The 23,392-nt window shown below is 35.8% G+C and overlaps 2 protein-coding genes and 2 pseudogenes across 2 annotated transcripts; all 4 read left to right on the top strand.

The window, feature by feature from the left end:
- The first annotated feature begins 1,376 nt into the window (after window positions 1-1,376).
- LOC147358612 (olfactory receptor 5W2-like) lies at window positions 1,377-2,324 on the top strand. The gene has a single exon (XM_086342080.1). It carries the CDS (start codon window positions 1,392-1,394, stop codon window positions 2,322-2,324), a length of 933 nt encoding a protein of 310 aa, XP_086198206.1. The 5' UTR covers window positions 1,377-1,391.
- Window positions 2,325-6,812: 4,488 nt separating this feature from the next.
- Window positions 6,813-7,745, top strand: LOC147358611 (olfactory receptor 5W2-like; annotated as a pseudogene).
- A 4,494-nt stretch (window positions 7,746-12,239) lies between these two features.
- LOC147358610 (olfactory receptor 5W2-like) lies at window positions 12,240-13,172 on the top strand (annotated as a pseudogene).
- A 4,481-nt stretch (window positions 13,173-17,653) lies between these two features.
- On the top strand, window positions 17,654-18,731 carry LOC147358609 (olfactory receptor 5W2-like). The gene has a single exon (XM_086342079.1). The coding sequence runs from the start codon at window positions 17,669-17,671 to the stop codon at window positions 18,596-18,598; it is 930 nt and encodes a 309-aa protein (XP_086198205.1). The 5' UTR covers window positions 17,654-17,668; the 3' UTR covers window positions 18,599-18,731.
- Window positions 18,732-23,392: the final 4,661 nt, after the last annotated feature.

Here is a 23,392-nt window from a genome sequence, read left to right as displayed (position 1 = left end):
CCAACATACCTGGTGAAATAAAAGACCAAATGCTCATTACTGTTCAGCTACCCAAGACCTGCTCTTTCCAGGTACGTTTCCAGATCCTAACTGAAGAAAAATAAGAGAAAATATTTAAATTGGGAGGAAAATAAGAGTTTGTAAGTGAAGGACTTTATGCCTACATACTCACTAAAGTCTGCATTTAATGGCAGAAATACCATGTTCTTCACAAAATTGGAAGAATCTGTCTGAACTTGTTAACATTCATAATGTAATTTTATTTTCCTGCTGGATCACATAAAAGTCTTTGCTCCTTTTTTCAATGAGCAACTGTACATGAATTTAAAGTGTATTTTGTTTTATAGAAACAAAACAATTAAGGTGTGCTTTGTTTCACAGTATGCATACCACAATTAAAAACAAAAACATGTACAAATTCTCCTCCATGTTGACCACGTACTTTATTAACTTAGGTCTAAAGAAAAAGTCCATTGCTTTCACTTACATTAAGATATATACACAGGCATACACACAAACACAGCAGAGAGAGCAAGGTCTTTGCATTTTAGAAGCATTTATTGTCCCTCATCTAATTTACATTCAATTAAACTGAAAGTCATTTAAAATCTAAAGTGATGCAAATATATGTGGCACATTCTGTTGTTTTCACTTCCTTTTAGCTCTTTTCTTCCACTGGTCAAGAGAGTCACCCTAGACGGTCACCTCTCCACAAAGAGGTAACGAGCGTTATGGGAAAGCAATAGCAAATTTCTAGGAACAGGTCAGTAATAACTTATTTCGTGTCTCACCAGATGCTAAGCAGAAGATAAGCTAAGACCAGTAACATAATGATTTTTATTATTACTAGTCAGTGATGTACTCACTGTTTATGGAACTAAGAAGAACATTCTTAAACCAGTCATGTCTTTTTGAGAGACAAAAAATAGTGATCATTTTTATTTTTTTTTGGACTCAAGTGAATATTGTTAAACAAAGGCAAAGCTTAGTCCGGAGTCTTAGAATCTGGTCTTGATAACACTGGCGTCTCTTCCATGTGGTTTTAAAGAATTGAAGAAAGGTAAAATCATCCAGCTCTTCTCTCTGATATAAGAAAAATAAGGCTCAGAGAAGAATTTGAAGAAAGTAGCAACCTCATGAATGGCATCTAGATTGACTTGAAATGTTCTCAAAGGTCTTCCTCGTATGCATTTTATTACTGCAGAATAGACATTTATGCCTCTTTAAAGAGTAGGTACAAGACTGGATTATTTTCTAAGTATAAAAAGGCAATTAAGGGAAAAAAAAACATACTCTGCCTTATGATTTTTTTTTGATGTGCAGAAGCATTAAACATGCATATGTGATTTTCTTGATAACTTTCTCAAAAGTTTGCACAAGATCTAAGAAGAATGGAAAGAGAGAATTGCTCCTCCTTGACTGAATTCATTTTCTTGGGAATTACTGATAACACTGAGAACAAAGTGATCCTATTTACAATGTTTCTACCTGTTTATCTCATTAATCTTCTGGCAAATCTCGGAATGATCACCCTGATTAGGATGGATCCCCAGCTGCACACACCCATGTACTTTTTCCTCAGCCACCTCTCCTTCTGTGACCTCTGCTATTCCACAGCCATCGGCCCTAAGATGCTGGTAGACCTTTTTGCCACGAACAAGTCAATCTCTTTCTGTGGCTGTGCTCTGCAATTCTTGGTTTTCTGTACCTTTGTAGATTCTGAGTGTCTCCTGCTGGCAGTGATGGCCTATGACCGGTACAAGGCCATCAGCAGCCCCTTGCTCTATGCAGTCAGCATGTCCAGCGAGGTGTGCTCCCTGCTCATGGCTGGGGTTTACCTGGTGGGAATGATAGATGGTTTGATACACATGACATTAGCATTCCGCTTATGCTTCTGTGGGTCAAATGAGATTAACCACTTTTTTTGTGATGTTCCTCCTCTCCTGTTGATATCTTGCTCAGACACACAGCTCAATGAGTTAGTGATATTCATGATTTTTGGCTTTATTGAATTAAGCTCCATTTCAGGAGTCCTTGTCTCTTATTGTTATATCATCCTATCAGTCTTGAAGATCCACTCTGCTGAAGGGAGGTTCAAAGCTTTCTCCACCTGTACCTCCCACCTAACTGCTGTGGCCATTTTCCAGGGAACTCTGCTCTTCATGTATTTCAGGCCGAGTTCATCCTACTCTCTAGATGAAGACAAAATGACCTCATTGTTTTACACCCTTGTGATTCCCATGTTAAACCCTCTGATTTATAGTTTGCGAAACAAAGATGTAAAAGAGGCCCTAGAAAAATTTAAAAATAAACTATATTTTTAAATATTTTTATTATATATCTGTACATATGGCTACACACATAGTAATTGCTTAATTACAATTATATGGTATGATACATGAGAAACATAATTTTTTTCAGATTCTTAAATGAATAATTATTTGTATTAAACACCACTCTTCAGAGATACTGCAGTTGCCCTCAAATGTTATGCTTAGTATGTAGCCAGAGTTTCTATAAGGCACATGCTATGTTTGAAAAAGCTTTTGACATTTCTAGTTGTGCTAATTCTGGAGTAATTTTCCATTCAAACATTATTTCAATTTCACTAAGACATTATACATGTATTGAGCAATCTTCCACCACTTAGGTTCTTTATATTTTATAGTACATTTTTTAGATTCTGTATTAATGAACTTAAGCTGGTGCTAGTATTAGACACTAATGAACTAAATAGTCAAGTAAGTCATAATTAGACTTAAAGTCATCCTGGAATAAAAAAATTGAGTGCTGTAAATCCAAAAGCAAAGTATCTAAAACTAGTGTAAAGTAAAAGCATCTTTGGATAAAGATATTCCGTCTCCTATCTAAGAAAGATCCATTTTGGGTGAGGAAAAGATAGCAGTCAGAGGATGTGACAATTGGACAGGTCTTGAAACAGAGAATCCCCTGTCTTCAGCAGTAAAGAAGTCATGTGTTCTGCAACATGGGATCATCGCAAGGATCTTAATCTAAGTAAACTATGTCAGTCAGGGAAAAGCTAGTACTGTATGATCTCATGTGTATGTGGAATCTACAAAGGTAGAATGAACTCATAGAAACAGGAAGAGATTATTGGTTGCTAGGAGTTGGAAGGTGGGAGAAATGGGTGATGCTGTTCAAAGTGTGCAAACTTTTTGCTATTACATTTGATGAAAAAGTTCTGGGGATCTAATACACATGGTGACTCTAGCTAACAATACCATATTATAAGCTTGAAATTAACTACAAAAGTAGACCTTAAATGTTCTCACTATACACACATTACAATGGTAACTATGTGAGGTGATGAATGTGTTAACCAATTTTAGTGTGGTAATCATTTCACAATGCATACATAATTCAAATCATCACTTTGTATATCTAATGGATGTAAATGCTATTTGACAGTTAGTTCTGAATAAATCAGGGGAAAAAAGAAGAAAGGAAGTTGAAAATTAGGTTACAAAGAGCAATGGGAAAAGCCTTGGTAAAGTACATTATTGGGCTGTCACTGTGTCATATCATCTAAGATAATTTCCTTTCCTTTTTCCTCATTTTCAGCCCTGGTTAAACATCTTTCTTTGTCTCTTTGCGTTCCACAAGCAACCATCTACTTAAGGCATTATTTTACTTTCTGTGACCTTAGGAAGCAGCCCAATCACACCAGATACCAAGATGGTAGACCATGTTTTAGAAGAATGGAGAACTCCATTGCTATCTGTTTAGGAGGACTTAAGGAGGACATAAAAGTGTAACATCCAAGATATTTTTTTCCAATTTTATATATATATATATATATATATATATATATATATATATATATATATAATTTCCAATATATAACTAATATAAAAATAGTAAACAAATTATTTTAAGAAAAATAATAGATCTCTGTTGATTTACCTGTGGCAGATTCATGTTGATATATGGAAAAACCAATACAATATTTTAAAGTTAAAAAGTAAAATAAATTAAAAAAGAAATGCAAAACAAAAATCATCACCATGGACAATTTTTAAAATGAGACATCTTCACTCATATGATCTTTATACATAGAAAAATTCCCAAAGCAAGTATGTTTTTATCCTTGCAATTATTCTTTGGTCTTCATTTGATAGTGAAAAATGCATAACAATAAATATTTAGAAACCACTACCTTTACAAATACTAGTACCATGTAGTTTAGGGAATACAAAGCAACCATTGATTTTATTTCTGTGGCCTTTAATGTAGTAAAAAAAATCTTAAATAAAATAAACATAATTCAGAAAAGAGTGCACTTTTTAGACAATGTGATGAAGTCACAAAATCAGTGAAATGTCCTTGGATGATATGTGGCTGGAGAATGGGAAAAAGCTGGTATTTGGTAATGAGGGCTGTCTTGAAAGGGATTGACAGGAATGTTTATAGTGTCATTAGTCATATCAGCTGAAAAGTAGAAACAAGCTAGTGTTCATCCTTCTGAAAAATGGATTGCCAAAGTGTGTTATATCCATAACATGAAATGCTATTCAGCCACATAATGAAACAAAATTCTAACACATGTAACAACATGGATGAAACTTGAAAATATTTTACTGAAGAAAATAAACCTAACAGAAAGCGCTCACACACACACACACACAGCATGATTCTCTTTTTACGCAAGGCCAATAGTAGGAAACCACATAGAATCAAAAAGAAGATTAGCAGTTGCCAGGCTTGAGAGGAAGGAAAGGAGAGTGAGAGCTAGAAGGTGTAGATTTCTTCGTGGGCTGATGAAGATGTTCAGGAAGTAGATAGTAGTAAAAAGTGAACAAACTTGAAAGTGCACTAAAAATCAAAGAACTGTATACATTAGAAGGATGATTTTATGATGCAGGATTACACTTCAAGATACAAGAAAATATGATCAAAGTGTAATATTCCAACATGAGGCAGTGAAGGGGAATATTTCAAAAACACAATGAACAATCAAAAAGGGTTGGATGAAGGAGGATCTTTTAGAATTTCACTAAGTTTCCTCTTTGACTAGAGAAGGAGGAGACAGTTTCCGGGTAGCTGACACACACCATACAAATCACTTGCAGTATCCTTCCTTCCATAGAGCAATTTGGACACAATAATGAAGCACAAAAACTCCTCTTCTGCTAAGTTGTTTCTGAATTCACAGGGGAATGTTGTGGTGGTTGTTCTGTTTCAAAGTCTGTCTGACTCTTGGCAGCCTCAGGGATGGCAGCGCACCAGGCTCCTCTCTCCTCCACTATCTCCCAGAGTTTGCTCAAATTAACATCCATTGAGTCAGTAATGCTATCTAGCCATGTCTTCCTCTGCCAGGGGAATATACGGAAGCAGAAATATAATTAATGAAGTCTTTGAATAACACTAAAGCCTGAGGGCCATAGCACAGGGATTTAAGTCCCAACATACCTGGTGAAATAAAAGACCAAATGCTCATTACTGTTCAGCTACCCAAGACCTGCTCTTTCCAGGTACGTTTCCAGATCCTAACTGAAGAAAAATAAGAGAAAATATTTAAATTGGGAGGAAAATAAGAGTTTGTAAGTGAAGGACTTTATGCCTACATACTCACTAAAGTCTGCATTTAATGGCAGAAATACCATGTTCTTCACAAAATTGGAAGAATCTGTCTGAACTTGTTAACATTCATAATGTAATTTTATTTTCCTGCTGGATCACATAAAAGTCTTTGCTCCTTTTTTCAATGAGCAACTGTACATGAATTTAAAGTGTATTTTGTTTTATAGAAACAAAACAATTAAGGTGTGCTTTGTTTCACAGTATGCATACCACAATTAAAAACAAAAACATGTACAAATTCTCCTCCATGTTGACCACGTACTTTATTAACTTAGGTCTAAAGAAAAAGTCCATTGCTTTCACTTACATTAAGATATATACACAGGCATACACACAAACACAGCAGAGAGAGCAAGGTCTTTGCATTTTAGAAGCATTTATTGTCCCTCATCTAATTTACATTCAATTAAACTGAAAGTCATTTAAAATCTAAAGTGATGCAAATATATGTGGCACATTCTGTTGTTTTCACTTCCTTTTAGCTCTTTTCTTCCACTGGTCAAGAGAGTCACCCTAGACGGTCACCTCTCCACAAAGAGGTAACGAGCGTTATGGGAAAGCAATAGCAAATTTCTAGGAACAGGTCAGTAATAACTTATTTCGTGTCTCACCAGATGCTAAGCAGAAGATAAGCTAAGACCAGTAACATAATGATTTTTATTATTACTAGTCAGTGATGTACTCACTGTTTATGGAACTAAGAAGAACATTCTTAAACCAGTCATGTCTTTTTGAGAGACAAAAAATAGTGATCATTTTTATTTTTTTTTGGACTCAAGTGAATATTGTTAAACAAAGGCAAAGCTTAGTCCGGAGTCTTAGAATCTGGTCTTGATAACACTGGCGTCTCTTCCATGTGGTTTTAAAGAATTGAAGAAAGGTAAAATCATCCAGCTCTTCTCTCTGATATAAGAAAAATAAGGCTCAGAGAAGAATTTGAAGAAAGTAGCAACCTCATGAATGGCATCTAGATTGACTTGAAATGTTCTCAAAGGTCTTCCTCGTATGCATTTTATTACTGCAGAATAGACATTTATGCCTCTTTAAAGAGTAGGTACAAGACTGGATTATTTTCTAAGTATAAAAAGGCAATTAAGGGAAAAAAAAACATACTCTGCCTTATGATTTTTTTTTGATGTGCAGAAGCATTAAACATGCATATGTGATTTTCTTGATAACTTTCTCAAAAGTTTGCACAAGATCTAAGAAGAATGGAAAGAGAGAATTGCTCCTCCTTGACTGAATTCATTTTCTTGGGAATTACTGATAACACTGAGAACAAAGTGATCCTATTTACAATGTTTCTACCTGTTTATCTCATTAATCTTCTGGCAAATCTCGGAATGATCACCCTGATTAGGATGGATCCCCAGCTGCACACACCCATGTACTTTTTCCTCAGCCACCTCTCCTTCTGTGACCTCTGCTATTCCACAGCCATCGGCCCTAAGATGCTGGTAGACCTTTTTGCCACGAACAAGTCAATCTCTTTCTGTGGCTGTGCTCTGCAATTCTTGGTTTTCTGTACCTTTGTAGATTCTGAGTGTCTCCTGCTGGCAGTGATGGCCTATGACCGGTACAAGGCCATCAGCAGCCCCTTGCTCTATGCAGTCAGCATGTCCAGCGAGGTGTGCTCCCTGCTCATGGCTGGGGTTTACCTGGTGGGAATGATAGATGGTTTGATACACATGACATTAGCATTCCGCTTATGCTTCTGTGGGTCAAATGAGATTAACCACTTTTTTTGTGATGTTCCTCCTCTCCTGTTGATATCTTGCTCAGACACACAGCTCAATGAGTTAGTGATATTCATGATTTTTGGCTTTATTGAATTAAGCTCCATTTCAGGAGTCCTTGTCTCTTATTGTTATATCATCCTATCAGTCTTGAAGATCCACTCTGCTGAAGGGAGGTTCAAAGCTTTCTCCACCTGTACCTCCCACCTAACTGCTGTGGCCATTTTCCAGGGAACTCTGCTCTTCATGTATTTCAGGCCGAGTTCATCCTACTCTCTAGATGAAGACAAAATGACCTCATTGTTTTACACCCTTGTGATTCCCGTGTTAAACCCTCTGATTTATAGTTTGCGAAACAAAGATGTAAAAGAGGCCCTATAAAAATTTAAAAATAAACTATATTTTTAAATATTTTTATTATATATCTGTACATATGGCTACACACATAGTAATTGCTTAATTACAATTATATGGTATGATACATGAGAAACATAATTTTTTTCAGATTCTTAAATGAATAATTATTTGTATTAAACACCACTCTTCAGAGATACTGCAGTTGCCCTCAAATGTTATGCTTAGTATGTAGCCAGAGTTTCTATAAGGCACATGCTATGTTTGAAAAAGCTTTTGACATTTCTAGTTGTGCTAATTCTGGAGTAATTTTCCATTCAAACATTATTTCAATTTCACTAAGACATTATACATGTATTGAGCAATCTTCCACCACTTAGGTTCTTTATATTTTATAGTACATTTTTTAGATTCTGTATTAATGAACTTAAGCTGGTGCTAGTATTAGACACTAATGAACTAAATAGTCAAGTAAGTCATAATTAGACTTAAAGTCATCCTGGAATAAAAAAATTGAGTGCTGTAAATCCAAAAGCAAAGTATCTAAAACTAGTGTAAAGTAAAAGCATCTTTGGATAAAGATATTCCGTCTCCTATCTAAGAAAGATCCATTTTGGGTGAGGAAAAGATAGCAGTCAGAGGATGTGACAATTGGACAGGTCTTGAAACAGAGAATCCCCTGTCTTCAGCAGTAAAGAAGTCATGTGTTCTGCAACATGGGATCATCGCAAGGATCTTAATCTAAGTAAACTATGTCAGTCAGGGAAAAGCTAGTACTGTATGATCTCATGTGTATGTGGAATCTACAAAGGTAGAATGAACTCATAGAAACAGGAAGAGATTATTGGTTGCTAGGAGTTGGAAGGTGGGAGAAATGGGTGATGCTGTTCAAAGTGTGCAAACTTTTTGCTATTACATTTGATGAATAAGTTCTGGGGATCTAATACACATGGTGACTCTAGCTAACAATACCATATTATAAGCTTGAAATTAACTACAAAAGTAGACCTTAAATGTTCTCACTATACACACATTACAATGGTAACTATGTGAGGTGATGAATGTGTTAACCAATTTTAGTGTGGTAATCATTTCACAATGCATACATAATTCAAATCATCACTTTGTATATCTAATGGATGTAAATGCTATTTGACAGTTAGTTCTGAATAAATCAGGGGAAAAAAGAAGAAAGGAAGTTGAAAATTAGGTTACAAAGAGCAATGGGAAAAGCCTTGGTAAAGTACATTATTGGGCTGTCACTGTGTCATATCATCTAAGATAATTTCCTTTCCTTTTTCCTCATTTTCAGCCCTGGTTAAACATCTTTCTTTGTCTCTTTGCGTTCCACAAGCAACCATCTACTTAAGGCATTATTTTACTTTCTGTGACCTTAGGAAGCAGCCCAATCACACCAGATACCAAGATGGTAGACCATGTTTTAGAAGAATGGAGAACTCCATTGCTATCTGTTTAGGAGGACTTAAGGAGGACATAAAAGTGTAACATCCAAGATATTTTTTTCCAATTTTATATATATATATATATATATATATATATATATATATATATATATATATATATAATTTCCAATATATAACTAATATAAAAATAGTAAACAAATTATTTTAAGAAAAATAATAGATCTCTGTTGATTTACCTGTGGCAGATTCATGTTGATATATGGAAAAACCAATACAATATTTTAAAGTTAAAAAGTAAAATAAATTAAAAAAGAAATGCAAAACAAAAATCATCACCATGGACAATTTTTAAAATGAGACATCTTCACTCATATGATCTTTATACATAGAAAAATTCCCAAAGCAAGTATGTTTTTATCCTTGCAATTATTCTTTGGTCTTCATTTGATAGTGAAAAATGCATAACAATAAATATTTAGAAACCACTACCTTTACAAATACTAGTACCATGTAGTTTAGGGAATACAAAGCAACCATTGATTTTATTTCTGTGGCCTTTAATGTAGTAAAAAAAATCTTAAATAAAATAAACATAATTCAGAAAAGAGTGCACTTTTTAGACAATGTGATGAAGTCACAAAATCAGTGAAATGTCCTTGGATGATATGTGGCTGGAGAATGGGAAAAAGCTGGTATTTGGTAATGAGGGCTGTCTTGAAAGGGATTGACAGGAATGTTTATAGTGTCATTAGTCATATCAGCTGAAAAGTAGAAACAAGCTAGTGTTCATCCTTCTGAAAAATGGATTGCCAAAGTGTGTTATATCCATAACATGAAATGCTATTCAGCCACATAATGAAACAAAATTCTAACACATGTAACAACATGGATGAAACTTGAAAATATTTTACTGAAGAAAATAAACCTAACAGAAAGCGCTCACACACACACACACACAGCATGATTCTCTTTTTACGCAAGGCCAATAGTAGGAAACCACATAGAATCAAAAAGAAGATTAGCAGTTGCCAGGCTTGAGAGGAAGGAAAGGAGAGTGAGAGCTAGAAGGTGTAGATTTCTTCGTGGGCTGATGAAGATGTTCAGGAAGTAGATAGTAGTAAAAAGTGAACAAACTTGAAAGTGCACTAAAAATCAAAGAACTGTATACATTAGAAGGATGATTTTATGATGCAGGATTACACTTCAAGATACAAGAAAATATGATCAAAGTGTAATATTCCAACATGAGGCAGTGAAGGGGAATATTTCAAAAACACAATGAACAATCAAAAAGGGTTGGATGAAGGAGGATCTTTTAGAATTTCACTAAGTTTCCTCTTTGACTAGAGAAGGAGGAGACAGTTTCCGGGTAGCTGACACACACCATACAAATCACTTGCAGTATCCTTCCTTCCATAGAGCAATTTGGACACAATAATGAAGCACAAAAACTCCTCTTCTGCTAAGTTGTTTCTGAATTCACAGGGGAATGTTGTGGTGGTTGTTCTGTTTCAAAGTCTGTCTGACTCTTGGCAGCCTCAGGGATGGCAGCGCACCAGGCTCCTCTCTCCTCCACTATCTCCCAGAGTTTGCTCAAATTAACATCCATTGAGTCAGTAATGCTATCTAGCCATGTCTTCCTCTGCCAGGGGAATATACGGAAGCAGAAATATAATTAATGAAGTCTTTGAATAACACTAAAGCCTGAGGGCCATAGCACAGGGATTTAAGTCCCAACATACCTGGTGAAATAAAAGACCAAATGCTCATTACTGTTCAGCTACCCAAGACCTGCTCTTTCCAGGTACGTTTCCAGATCCTAACTGAAGAAAAATAAGAGAAAATATTTAAATTGGGAGGAAAATAAGAGTTTGTAAGTGAAGGACTTTATGCCTACATACTCACTAAAGTCTGCATTTAATGGCAGAAATACCATGTTCTTCACAAAATTGGAAGAATCTGTCTGAACTTGTTAACATTCATAATGTAATTTTATTTTCCTGCTGGATCACATAAAAGTCTTTGCTCCTTTTTTCAATGAGCAACTGTACATGAATTTAAAGTGTATTTTGTTTTATAGAAACAAAACAATTAAGGTGTGCTTTGTTTCACAGTATGCATACCACAATTAAAAACAAAAACATGTACAAATTCTCCTCCATGTTGACCACGTACTTTATTAACTTAGGTCTAAAGAAAAAGTCCATTGCTTTCACTTACATTAAGATATATACACAGGCATACACACAAACACAGCAGAGAGAGCAAGGTCTTTGCATTTTAGAAGCATTTATTGTCCCTCATCTAATTTACATTCAATTAAACTGAAAGTCATTTAAAATCTAAAGTGATGCAAATATATGTGGCACATTCTGTTGTTTTCACTTCCTTTTAGCTCTTTTCTTCCACTGGTCAAGAGAGTCACCCTAGACGGTCACCTCTCCACAAAGAGGTAACGAGCGTTATGGGAAAGCAATAGCAAATTTCTAGGAACAGGTCAGTAATAACTTATTTCGTGTCTCACCAGATGCTAAGCAGAAGATAAGCTAAGACCAGTAACATAATGATTTTTATTATTACTAGTCAGTGATGTACTCACTGTTTATGGAACTAAGAAGAACCTTCTTAAACCAGTCATGTCTTTTTGAGAGACAAAAAATAGTGATCATTTTTATTTTTTTTTGGACTCAAGTGAATATTGTTAAACAAAGGCAAAGCTTAGTCCGGAGTCTTAGAATCTGGTCTTGATAACACTGGCGTCTCTTCCATGTGGTTTTAAAGAATTGAAGAAAGGTAAAATCATCCAGCTCTTCTCTCTGATATAAGAAAAATAAGGCTCAGAGAAGAATTTGAAGAAAGTAGCAACCTCATGAATGGCATCTAGATTGACTTGAAATGTTCTCAAAGGTCTTCCTCGTATGCATTTTATTACTGCAGAATAGACATTTATGCCTCTTTAAAGAGTAGGTACAAGACTGGATTATTTTCTAAGTATAAAAAGGCAATTAAGGGAAAAAAAAACATACTCTGCCTTATGATTTTTTTTTGATGTGCAGAAGCATTAAACATGCATATGTGATTTTCTTGATAACTTTCTCAAAAGTTTGCACAAGATCTAAGAAGAATGGAAAGAGAGAATTGCTCCTCCTTGACTGAATTCATTTTCTTGGGAATTACTGATAACACTGAGAACAAAGTGATCCTATTTACAATGTTTCTACCTGTTTATCTCATTAATCTTCTGGCAAATCTCGGAATGATCACCCTGATTAGGATGGATCCCCAGCTGCACACACCCATGTACTTTTTCCTCAGCCACCTCTCCTTCTGTGACCTCTGCTATTCCACAGCCATCGGCCCTAAGATGCTGGTAGACCTTTTTGCCACGAACAAGTCAATCTCTTTCTGTGGCTGTGCTCTGCAATTCTTGGTTTTCTGTACCTTTGTAGATTCTGAGTGTCTCCTGCTGGCAGTGATGGCCTATGACCGGTACAAGGCCATCAGCAGCCCCTTGCTCTATGCAGTCAGCATGTCCAGCGAGGTGTGCTCCCTGCTCATGGCTGGGGTTTACCTGGTGGGAATGATAGATGGTTTGATACACATGACATTAGCATTCCGCTTATGCTTCTGTGGGTCAAATGAGATTAACCACTTTTTTTGTGATGTTCCTCCTCTCCTGTTGATATCTTGCTCAGACACACAGCTCAATGAGTTAGTGATATTCATGATTTTTGGCTTTATTGAATTAAGCTCCATTTCAGGAGTCCTTGTCTCTTATTGTTATATCATCCTATCAGTCTTGAAGATCCACTCTGCTGAAGGGAGGTTCAAAGCTTTCTCCACCTGTACCTCCCACCTAACTGCTGTGGCCATTTTCCAGGGAACTCTGCTCTTCATGTATTTCAGGCCGAGTTCATCCTACTCTCTAGATGAAGACAAAATGACCTCATTGTTTTACACCCTTGTGATTCCCGTGTTAAACCCTCTGATTTATAGTTTGCGAAACAAAGATGTAAAAGAGGCCCTATAAAAATTTAAAAATAAACTATATTTTTAAATATTTTTATTATATATCTGTACATATGGCTACACACATAGTAATTGCTTAATTACAATTATATGGTATGATACATGAGAAACATAATTTTTTTCAGATTCTTAAATGAATAATTATTTGTATTAAACACCACTCTTCAGAGATACTGCAGTTGCCCTCAAATGTTATGCTTAGTATGTAGCCAGAGTTTCTATAAGGCACATGCTATGTTTGAAAAAGCTTTTGACATTTCTAGTTGTGCTAATTCTGGAGTAATTTTCCATTCAAACATTATTTCAATTTCACTAAGACATTATACATGTATTGAGCAATCTTCCACCACTTAGGTTCTTTATATTTTATAGTACATTTTTTAGATTCTGTATTAATGAACTTAAGCTGGTGCTAGTATTAGACACTAATGAACTAAATAGTCAAGTAAGTCATAATTAGACTTAAAGTCATCCTGGAATAAAAAAATTGAGTGCTGTAAATCCAAAAGCAAAGTATCTAAAACTAGTGTAAAGTAAAAGCATCTTTGGATAAAGATATTCCGTCTCCTATCTAAGAAAGATCCATTTTGGGTGAGGAAAAGATAGCAGTCAGAGGATGTGACAATTGGACAGGTCTTGAAACAGAGAATCCCCTGTCTTCAGCAGTAAAGAAGTCATGTGTTCTGCAACATGGGATCATCGCAAGGATCTTAATCTAAGTAAACTATGTCAGTCAGGGAAAAGCTAGTACTGTATGATCTCATGTGTATGTGGAATCTACAAAGGTAGAATGAACTCATAGAAACAGGAAGAGATTATTGGTTGCTAGGAGTTGGAAGGTGGGAGAAATGGGTGATGCTGTTCAAAGTGTGCAAACTTTTTGCTATTACATTTGATGAATAAGTTCTGGGGATCTAATACACATGGTGACTCTAGCTAACAATACCATATTATAAGCTTGAAATTAACTACAAAAGTAGACCTTAAATGTTCTCACTATACACACATTACAATGGTAACTATGTGAGGTGATGAATGTGTTAACCAATTTTAGTGTGGTAATCATTTCACAATGCATACATAATTCAAATCATCACTTTGTATATCTAATGGATGTAAATGCTATTTGACAGTTAGTTCTGAATAAATCAGGGGAAAAAAGAAGAAAGGAAGTTGAAAATTAGGTTACAAAGAGCAATGGGAAAAGCCTTGGTAAAGTACATTATTGGGCTGTCACTGTGTCATATCATCTAAGATAATTTCCTTTCCTTTTTCCTCATTTTCAGCCCTGGTTAAACATCTTTCTTTGTCTCTTTGCGTTCCACAAGCAACCATCTACTTAAGGCATTATTTTACTTTCTGTGACCTTAGGAAGCAGCCCAATCACACCAGATACCAAGATGGTAGACCATGTTTTAGAAGAATGGAGAACTCCATTGCTATCTGTTTAGGAGGACTTAAGGAGGACATAAAAGTGTAACATCCAAGATATTTTTTTCCAATTTTATATATATATATATATATATATATATATATATATATATATATATATATATATATAATTTCCAATATATAACTAATATAAAAATAGTAAACAAATTATTTTAAGAAAAATAATAGATCTCTGTTGATTTACCTGTGGCAGATTCATGTTGATATATGGAAAAACCAATACAATATTTTAAAGTTAAAAAGTAAAATAAATTAAAAAAGAAATGCAAAACAAAAATCATCACCATGGACAATTTTTAAAATGAGACATCTTCACTCATATGATCTTTATACATAGAAAAATTCCCAAAGCAAGTATGTTTTTATCCTTGCAATTATTCTTTGGTCTTCATTTGATAGTGAAAAATGCATAACAATAAATATTTAGAAACCACTACCTTTACAAATACTAGTACCATGTAGTTTAGGGAATACAAAGCAACCATTGATTTTATTTCTGTGGCCTTTAATGTAGTAAAAAAAATCTTAAATAAAATAAACATAATTCAGAAAAGAGTGCACTTTTTAGACAATGTGATGAAGTCACAAAATCAGTGAAATGTCCTTGGATGATATGTGGCTGGAGAATGGGAAAAAGCTGGTATTTGGTAATGAGGGCTGTCTTGAAAGGGATTGACAGGAATGTTTATAGTGTCATTAGTCATATCAGCTGAAAAGTAGAAACAAGCTAGTGTTCATCCTTCTGAAAAATGGATTGCCAAAGTGTGTTATATCCATAACATGAAATGCTATTCAGCCACATAATGAAACAAAATTCTAACACATGTAACAACATGGATGAAACTTGAAAATATTTTACTGAAGAAAATAAACCTAACAGAAAGCGCTCACACACACACACACACAGCATGATTCTCTTTTTACGCAAGGCCAATAGTAGGAAACCACATAGAATCAAAAAGAAGATTAGCAGTTGCCAGGCTTGAGAGGAAGGAAAGGAGAGTGAGAGCTAGAAGGTGTAGATTTCTTCGTGGGCTGATGAAGATGTTCAGGAAGTAGATAGTAGTAAAAAGTGAACAAACTTGAAAGTGCACTAAAAATCAAAGAACTGTATACATTAGAAGGATGATTTTATGATGCAGGATTACACTTCAAGATACAAGAAAATATGATCAAAGTGTAATATTCCAACATGAGGCAGTGAAGGGGAATATTTCAAAAACACAATGAACAATCAAAAAGGGTTGGATGAAGGAGGATCTTTTAGAATTTCACTAAGTTTCCTCTTTGACTAGAGAAGGAGGAGACAGTTTCCGGGTAGCTGACACACACCATACAAATCACTTGCAGTATCCTTCCTTCCATAGAGCAATTTGGACACAATAATGAAGCACAAAAACTCCTCTTCTGCTAAGTTGTTTCTGAATTCACAGGGGAATGTTGTGGTGGTTGTTCTGTTTCAAAGTCTGTCTGACTCTTGGCAGCCTCAGGGATGGCAGCGCACCAGGCTCCTCTCTCCTCCACTATCTCCCAGAGTTTGCTCAAATTAACATCCATTGAGTCAGTAATGCTATCTAGCCATGTCTTCCTCTGCCAGGGGAATATACGGAAGCAGAAATATAATTAATGAAGTGTTTGAATAACACTAAAGCCTGAGGGCCATAGCACAGGGATTTAAATCCCAACATACCTGGTGAAATAAAAGACCAAATGCTCATTACTGTTCAGCTACCCAAGACCTGCTCTTTCCAGGTACGTTTCCAGATCCTAACTGAAGAAAAATAAGAGAAAATATTTAAATTGGGAGGAAAATAAGAGTTTGTAAGTGAAGGACTTTATGCCTACATACTCACTAAAGTCTGCATTTAATGGCAGAAATACCATGTTCTTCACAAAATTGGAAGAATCTGTCTGAACTTGTTAACATTCATAATGTAATTTTATTTTCCTGCTGGATCACATAAAAGTCTTTGCTCCTTTTTTCAATGAGCAACTGTACATGAATTTAAAGTGTATTTTGTTTTATAGAAACAAAACAATTAAGGTGTGCTTTGTTTCACAGTATGCATACCACAATTAAAAACAAAAACATGTACAAATTCTCCTCCATGTTGACCACGTACTTTATTAACTTAGGTCTAAAGAAAAAGTCCATTGCTTTCACTTACATTAAGATATATACACAGGCATACACACAAACACAGCAGAGAGAGCAAGGTCTTTGCATTTTAGAAGCATTTATTGTCCCTCATCTAATTTACATTCAATTAAACTGAAAGTCATTTAAAATCTAAAGTGATGCAAATATATGTGGCACATTCTGTTGTTTTCACTTCCTTTTAGCTCTTTTCTTCCACTGGTCAAGAGAGTCACCCTAGACGGTCACCTCTCCACAAAGAGGTAACGAGCGTTATGGGAAAGCAATAGCAAATTTCTAGGAACAGGTCAGTAATAACTTATTTCGTGTCTCACCAGATGCTAAGCAGAAGATAAGCTAAGACCAGTAACATAATGATTTTTATTATTACTAGTCAGTGATGTACTCACTGTTTATGGAACTAAGAAGAACCTTCTTAAACCAGTCATGTCTTTTTGAGAGACAAAAAATAGTGATCATTTTTTTTTTTTTTTTTGGACTCAAGTGAATATTTTTAAACCCAGAGAAAGCTCAGTCCGAAGTCTTGAATCTGGTCTTGATAACACTGGCGTGTCTTCCATGTGGTTTTAAAGAATTGAAGAAAGGTAAAATCATCCAGCTTTTCTCTCTGATATAAGAAAAATAAGGCTCAGAGAAGAATTTGTAGAAAGTAGCAACCTCATGAATGGCATCTAGATTCACTTGAAACGTTCTCAAAGGTCTTCCTCATATGCCTTTTATTATTGCAGAATAGAGAGTTATGCGTCTTTGAAGAGTAGGTACAAGACTGGATTATTTTCTAAGTATAAAAAGGCAATTAAGGGAAAAAAATGGTCTTCCTTATGATTTTTTTTTTTTGATGTGCAGAAGCATTAAACATGCATATGTGATTTTCTTGATAACTTTCTCAAAAATTTGCACAAGATCTAAGAAGAATGGAAAGAGAGAATTGCTCCTCCTTGACTGAATTCTTTTTCTTGGGAATTACTGATAACACTGAGAACAAAGTGATCCTATTTACAATGTTTCTACCTGTTTATCTCATTAATCTTCTGGCAAATCTCGGAATGATCACCCTGATTAGGATGGATCCCCAGCTGCACACACCCATGTACTTTTTCCTCAGCCACCTCTCCTTCTGTGACCTCTGCTATTCCACAGCCATCGGCCCTAAGATGCTGGTGGACCTATTTTCCAAGAACAAATCAATCCCCTCCTATGGCTGCGCTCTGCAATTCTTGGTTCTCTGTACCTTTGTAGATTCTGAGTGTCTCCTGCTGGCAGTGATGGCTTATGACCGGTACAAGGCCATCAGCAGCCCCTTGCTCTATGCAGTCAGCATGTCCAGCGGGGTGTGCTCCCTGCTCGTGGCTGGGGTTTACCTGGTGGGAATGATAGATGGTTTGATAAACACGACATTAGCATTCCGTTTATGCTTCTGTGGGTCAAATGAGATTAACCACTTTTTTTGTGATGTTCCTCCTTTCCTGTTGATATCTTGCTCAGACACACAGCTCAATGAGTTAGTGATATTCATGATTTTTGGCTTTATTGAATTAAGCTCCATTTCAGGAGTCCTTGTCTCTTATTGTTATATCATCCTATCAGTCTTGAAGATCCACTCTGCTGAAGGGAGGTTCAAAGCTTTCTCCACCTGCACCTCCCACCTAACTGCTGTGGCCATTTTCCAGGGAACTCTGCTCTTCATGTATTTCAGGCCGAGTTCATCCTACTCTCTAGATGAAGACAAAATGACCTCATTGTTTTACACCCTCGTGATTCCCATGTTAAACCCTCTGATTTACAGCCTAAGGAACAAGGATGTAAAACAGGCCCTGGAAAAATTGAAAAATAAATGGTTTTAGTTATTTGTATTAGGCATTTGTGTACACATATGCATTCATATATATATATTGTTTACTGTTTTACTAAAATTAAATGATAGGATACATGAGAATAATAATTTCTCAAATTCTTAAGGTGATATTTGTTTTAAATCCTAACTTTGTTTCCCCCACACATCTCCTGTTTCATTATGTTTTAAGGATTTATATGTGTGTGTGTGTGTGTGCGTATAGCACTTTGACTATGTGAAAAACTTTTCTGTCTTTTTCATTGTAGTAATTTTTGTTCAGTGTTTAATTAAAACATTGTTTTCAATTACACTAAGATTTATTGTGCATTTGCTCAGTGATCTTTGAGCCTGTAGCCTTTTTATATATTATTGTAGATCTTATAGTTTCTGCACTACGGAAGTTAGTACTAAAAACAAATTTAAAAAAACAGTCAAGTAATTCATAATTGGCCTCAAATTCATCATGACATAAACATAAAGGGCTATAATTTCAAAACAAAAATATCTAAAACTATTCAAAAAGATACTTTGGATAGAGATATTCAGTCAAATCTTAAAAAGATTCAATCTGGGAAATGAAAAGTTTGTAGTCAGAGAATCTGACAGTTATTCAGATCTTAAAGTGGCATTACTGACTCAATGGATATGAGTTTAAGTAAACTCCAGGCATTGGTGACAGACAGGGAGGCCTGGCGTGCTGCAGTCCATGGGGTCACAAAGAGGTGGACACAACTGAGTGACTGAACTGAGTGTACATGTCTATGTCTTTTAGAAGTCATGTTTTCTACAACATGGAAGAACTGTGAGGTCATGTGTTAAGTGAAATATTAATAGAGAGGAAGACAAGTACTATATGATCTCACAAATATGTAGAATCTAAAAGGTCAAATTCAGAAACTCCCTGACAGACCAGTGATTAGAACTCAGTGCTTTCACTAACTGGGTCCAGTTTGATCCCTGATCAGGGAACTAAGATCCCAGCAAGCTGAGTGCTATAGTCAAAAAAAAAAAAGATGTGAGTGAGTTGAATGTTGCTAGGACCCTTACCTCTTGTAAGGGATATTCGTGATATTGGTAAAAGTGTATACACTTTGTTATTTGATGAATAATTTAGGGGAATCTAAATGTATACGGTATATCTAGTTTCATCCACCTCATTAGAACTGATTCAAATGTATTCTTTTTAATGGCTGAGTAATACATTTGAATCAGTTCTAATGAGGTGGATGAAACTGGAGCCTATTATACAGAGTGAAGTAAGCCAGAAAGAAAAACACCAATACAGTACACTAATGCATATATATGGAATTTAGAAGGATGGTAACAATAACCCTGTGTACGAGACAGCAAAAGAGACACTGATGTATAGAACAGTCTTATGGACTCTGTAGGAGAGGGAGAGGGTGGGAAGATTTGGGAGAATGGCATTGAAACATGTATAATATCACGTATGAAACTAGTTGCCAGTCCAGGTTCGATGCACGATACTGGATGCTTGGGGCTGGTGCACTGGGACGACCCAGAGGGATGGTATGGTGAGGGAGGAGGGAGGAGGGTTCAGGATGGGGAACACATGTATACCTGTGGCAGATTCATTTCAATATTTGGCAAAACTAATACTATTTTGTAAAGTTCAAAAATAAAATAAAATTTAAAAAAAAGAAAAACTAAAAAATTAAAAAAAAATAAATAATGTATATGGTATATCTAGTTAACAATAATGGAAAATTGAGAAATTATCAAAAAAAAAAAAAGTAGACCTTAACTGTCCTCACTATACACACACCCAAAATGGTAACACTGTGAGATGAAGCTTGTGTTAATCAACCTTATTGTGGTAATCATTTCACAATGTACACATATATCACATTGTGTACTTATAATTAAACATGGTATTAGCCAATTACATTTGAATCAGTTCAGTTCATTTGAGTCACTCAGTCGTGTCTGACTCTTTGCAACTCTTTGCACACCAGGCCTCCCTGTCCATCACCGGCTCCCAGAGTCCACCCAAACTCATGTCCATCTAGTCGGTGATGCCATCCAGCCAACTCATCCTCTGTTGTCCCTTTCTTCTCCTGCCCCTAATCCCTCTCAGCATCAGAGTCTTTTCCAAAGAGTCAACTCTTTGCATCAGGTGGCCAAAGTATTGGTGTTTCAGCTTCAACATCAGTCCTTCCAATGAACATGCAGGACTGATCTCCTTATGATGGACTGATTGGATCTCCTTGCAGTCCAAGGGACTCTCAAGAGTCTTCTCCAAAACCACAGTACAAAAGCATTAATTCTTCGGCACTCAGCTTTCTTCACAGTCCAATTCTCACATCCATACATGACCACTGGAAAAACCATAGCCTTGACTAGATGGACCTTTGTTGGCAAAGTAATATCTCTGCTTTTGAGTATTCTGTCTAGGTTGGTCATAACTTTGCTTCCAAGGAATAAGCGTCTTTTAATTTCATGGCTGCAATCACCATCTGCAGTGATTTTGGAGCCCCAAAAAATAAAGTCTGACACTGTTACCACTGTTTCCCCATCTATTTGCCATGAAGTGATGGGACCAGATGCCATGATCTTAGTTTTCTGAATGTTGAGCTTTAAGCCAACTTTTTCACTCTCCTCTTTCACGTTCATGAAGAGGCTCTTTAGTTCCTCTTCACTTTCTGCCATAAGGGTGGTGTCATGTGCATATCTAAGGTTATTGATATTTCTCCTGGCAATCTTGATTCCAGCTTATGCTTCTTCCAGCTCAGCGTTTCTCATGATGTACTCTGCATATAAGTTAAAGTTATATAAAAATAAGATGTCTAAAGATTAGATTTTAAAGACATATAGAACAGCTGTCTAATTGTTAAAGTACAATATTGTGCTGTTGTTATCAACTACCAATTCTTCTGCACTTCTTCCAAGATAATTTCTTTCCTTCCTCCTCATCTTCAACCCTGGTTAAATGCCCACTTCTCTATGGTTTACAAACAATCACTTTTAAGGCATTACTTTATATCACCTGTTTGTGAGCATTCTTTGCTAAAGAACTAGCATTCCATCCTTGTTAACCAAGCACTGAATTTTGCCTGGGGTATAAAATAAATAAACATGAATTTACCTAAAAACAGTAGGCAACATTTTTTTACTATTGACTAGCCCTGTGGCTCAGAGGTTAAAGCATCTGCCCACAATGCGGGAGACCTGAGTTCGATCCCTGGGTCGGGAAAATCCCCTGGAGAAGGAAATGGCAACCCACTCCAGTATTCTTGCCTGGAGAATCCCATGGACAAAGGAGCCTGGTGGGCTACAGTCCACGGGGTTGCAAAGAGTCGGACACGACTGAGAGACTTCACTTCATTATGTCTCAATAACACAAAATTAACTAAAGATTTGTTAAGTATCTTAACACACACACACACATAGACACATATCTCACAACAGTGTATACATATTGTATGTATATACACAACAGTTTTTTGGAAGGTGCATAAAATTGTAATGGACACTAAGATAATATTCTTATAAAGACACATGTATTTGTTAATTGCACTACAAGTAAGAAGCTATAACATCTTAATATTTGACTATTACATCTGACTTTGATATGGCTTCCTGAAGGCTAAAATACTGAATCAGTTTGCTGATAAAGCTAGGCTACAATCCAATCATATATTTGAAATATCATAAACTACTGAAGAACACTCTTATTTACACATTAAAATTGCAAAGTTAAAAGCCTCAGATGGCCTTAAATTTTCCAGCTGCCATTGTAAAATGTCCTTACATAAAAATATTTCAGAATGAAAAAATAAAGCCTATGAAATTCCTTTGTCTTTCATGGTGGTATTTGTAAACACTACGGCATGTTAAGAAGAGTTCTCATGGTAAAAACACCATAAGATAGCTATGCTATATTATAAAAGGTTTATAGGTTTCTATTTCTGGTATATTTTATTAATTTATTCAAACTTCTTTTGAACTGCTGCTTATGAGGAGTAACATGGCAGAAAACATTGACTGGAACATATTAAAGTCAGATAAAATATGGTGTCAATGAGTGAGTGAAAGACATTCAGTCGTGTCTGACTCATTGCCACCTCATGGACTAAACAGTCCATGGAATTCTCCAGGCCAAAATACTGGAGTGGGTAACCGTTCCCTTCTCCAGGGGATCTTCCCAACCCAGGGATCAAACCCAGGGCTCCCGCACTGCAGGTGAATTCTTTACCAGCTGAGCCACAAGGGAAGCCCATGGTTTCAATATTCTGCCATTAATTATTGGTTTACTAATATAGTATGTTAACACTCTGTCTATCTCAATAGTCTTCATTCTTTTCCCATTTAATCTTTCAACACCACATTCTTCTCACACAACCAGTGCAGTGTGTGATGGTAAATATCAATATCCAAATGCAATTTATCAATGAGTGTGTCATGTGTTAATATTATAGTCATATATCTTGACCTCTTCCTTCATCCTTGCCACTGAAATAAAGAAGTGTAAATATGGCAAAATCAATGTTAGATATGGGTAAATGTCTAACATAGAGGACAGATAGAGGCATACTAATTATGGGTTGCACAAGTATATTCATTATAAATTGTGAAGTAATAATGTTCAGTACACCAGTAAATAGGAGGTTCTGTGTTATAGCCAGAGGCAGCAACGTTTAACCTCCCTGGACATCTCTCTCTTTAGTTAGAAACATGCTATGGCCCAGACAGCAAGTCCACTCTAAATTTAACACATCACTGTTCCTTTCTATCCCTCAGGTTCCCTGAAGTTAAATAGAGGCTTCAGCTAGATTATCTCTAA

This window comes from Bos grunniens, chromosome 15 (genome assembly GCF_055505025.1).
Source record: "Bos grunniens cultivar Pamir isolate PY7600 chromosome 15, Bosgru_T2T1.0, whole genome shotgun sequence".
Lineage (NCBI taxonomy): Eukaryota > Metazoa > Chordata > Mammalia > Artiodactyla > Bovidae > Bos > Bos grunniens.
This window is presented reverse-complemented; position numbering and strand designations above follow the sequence as displayed.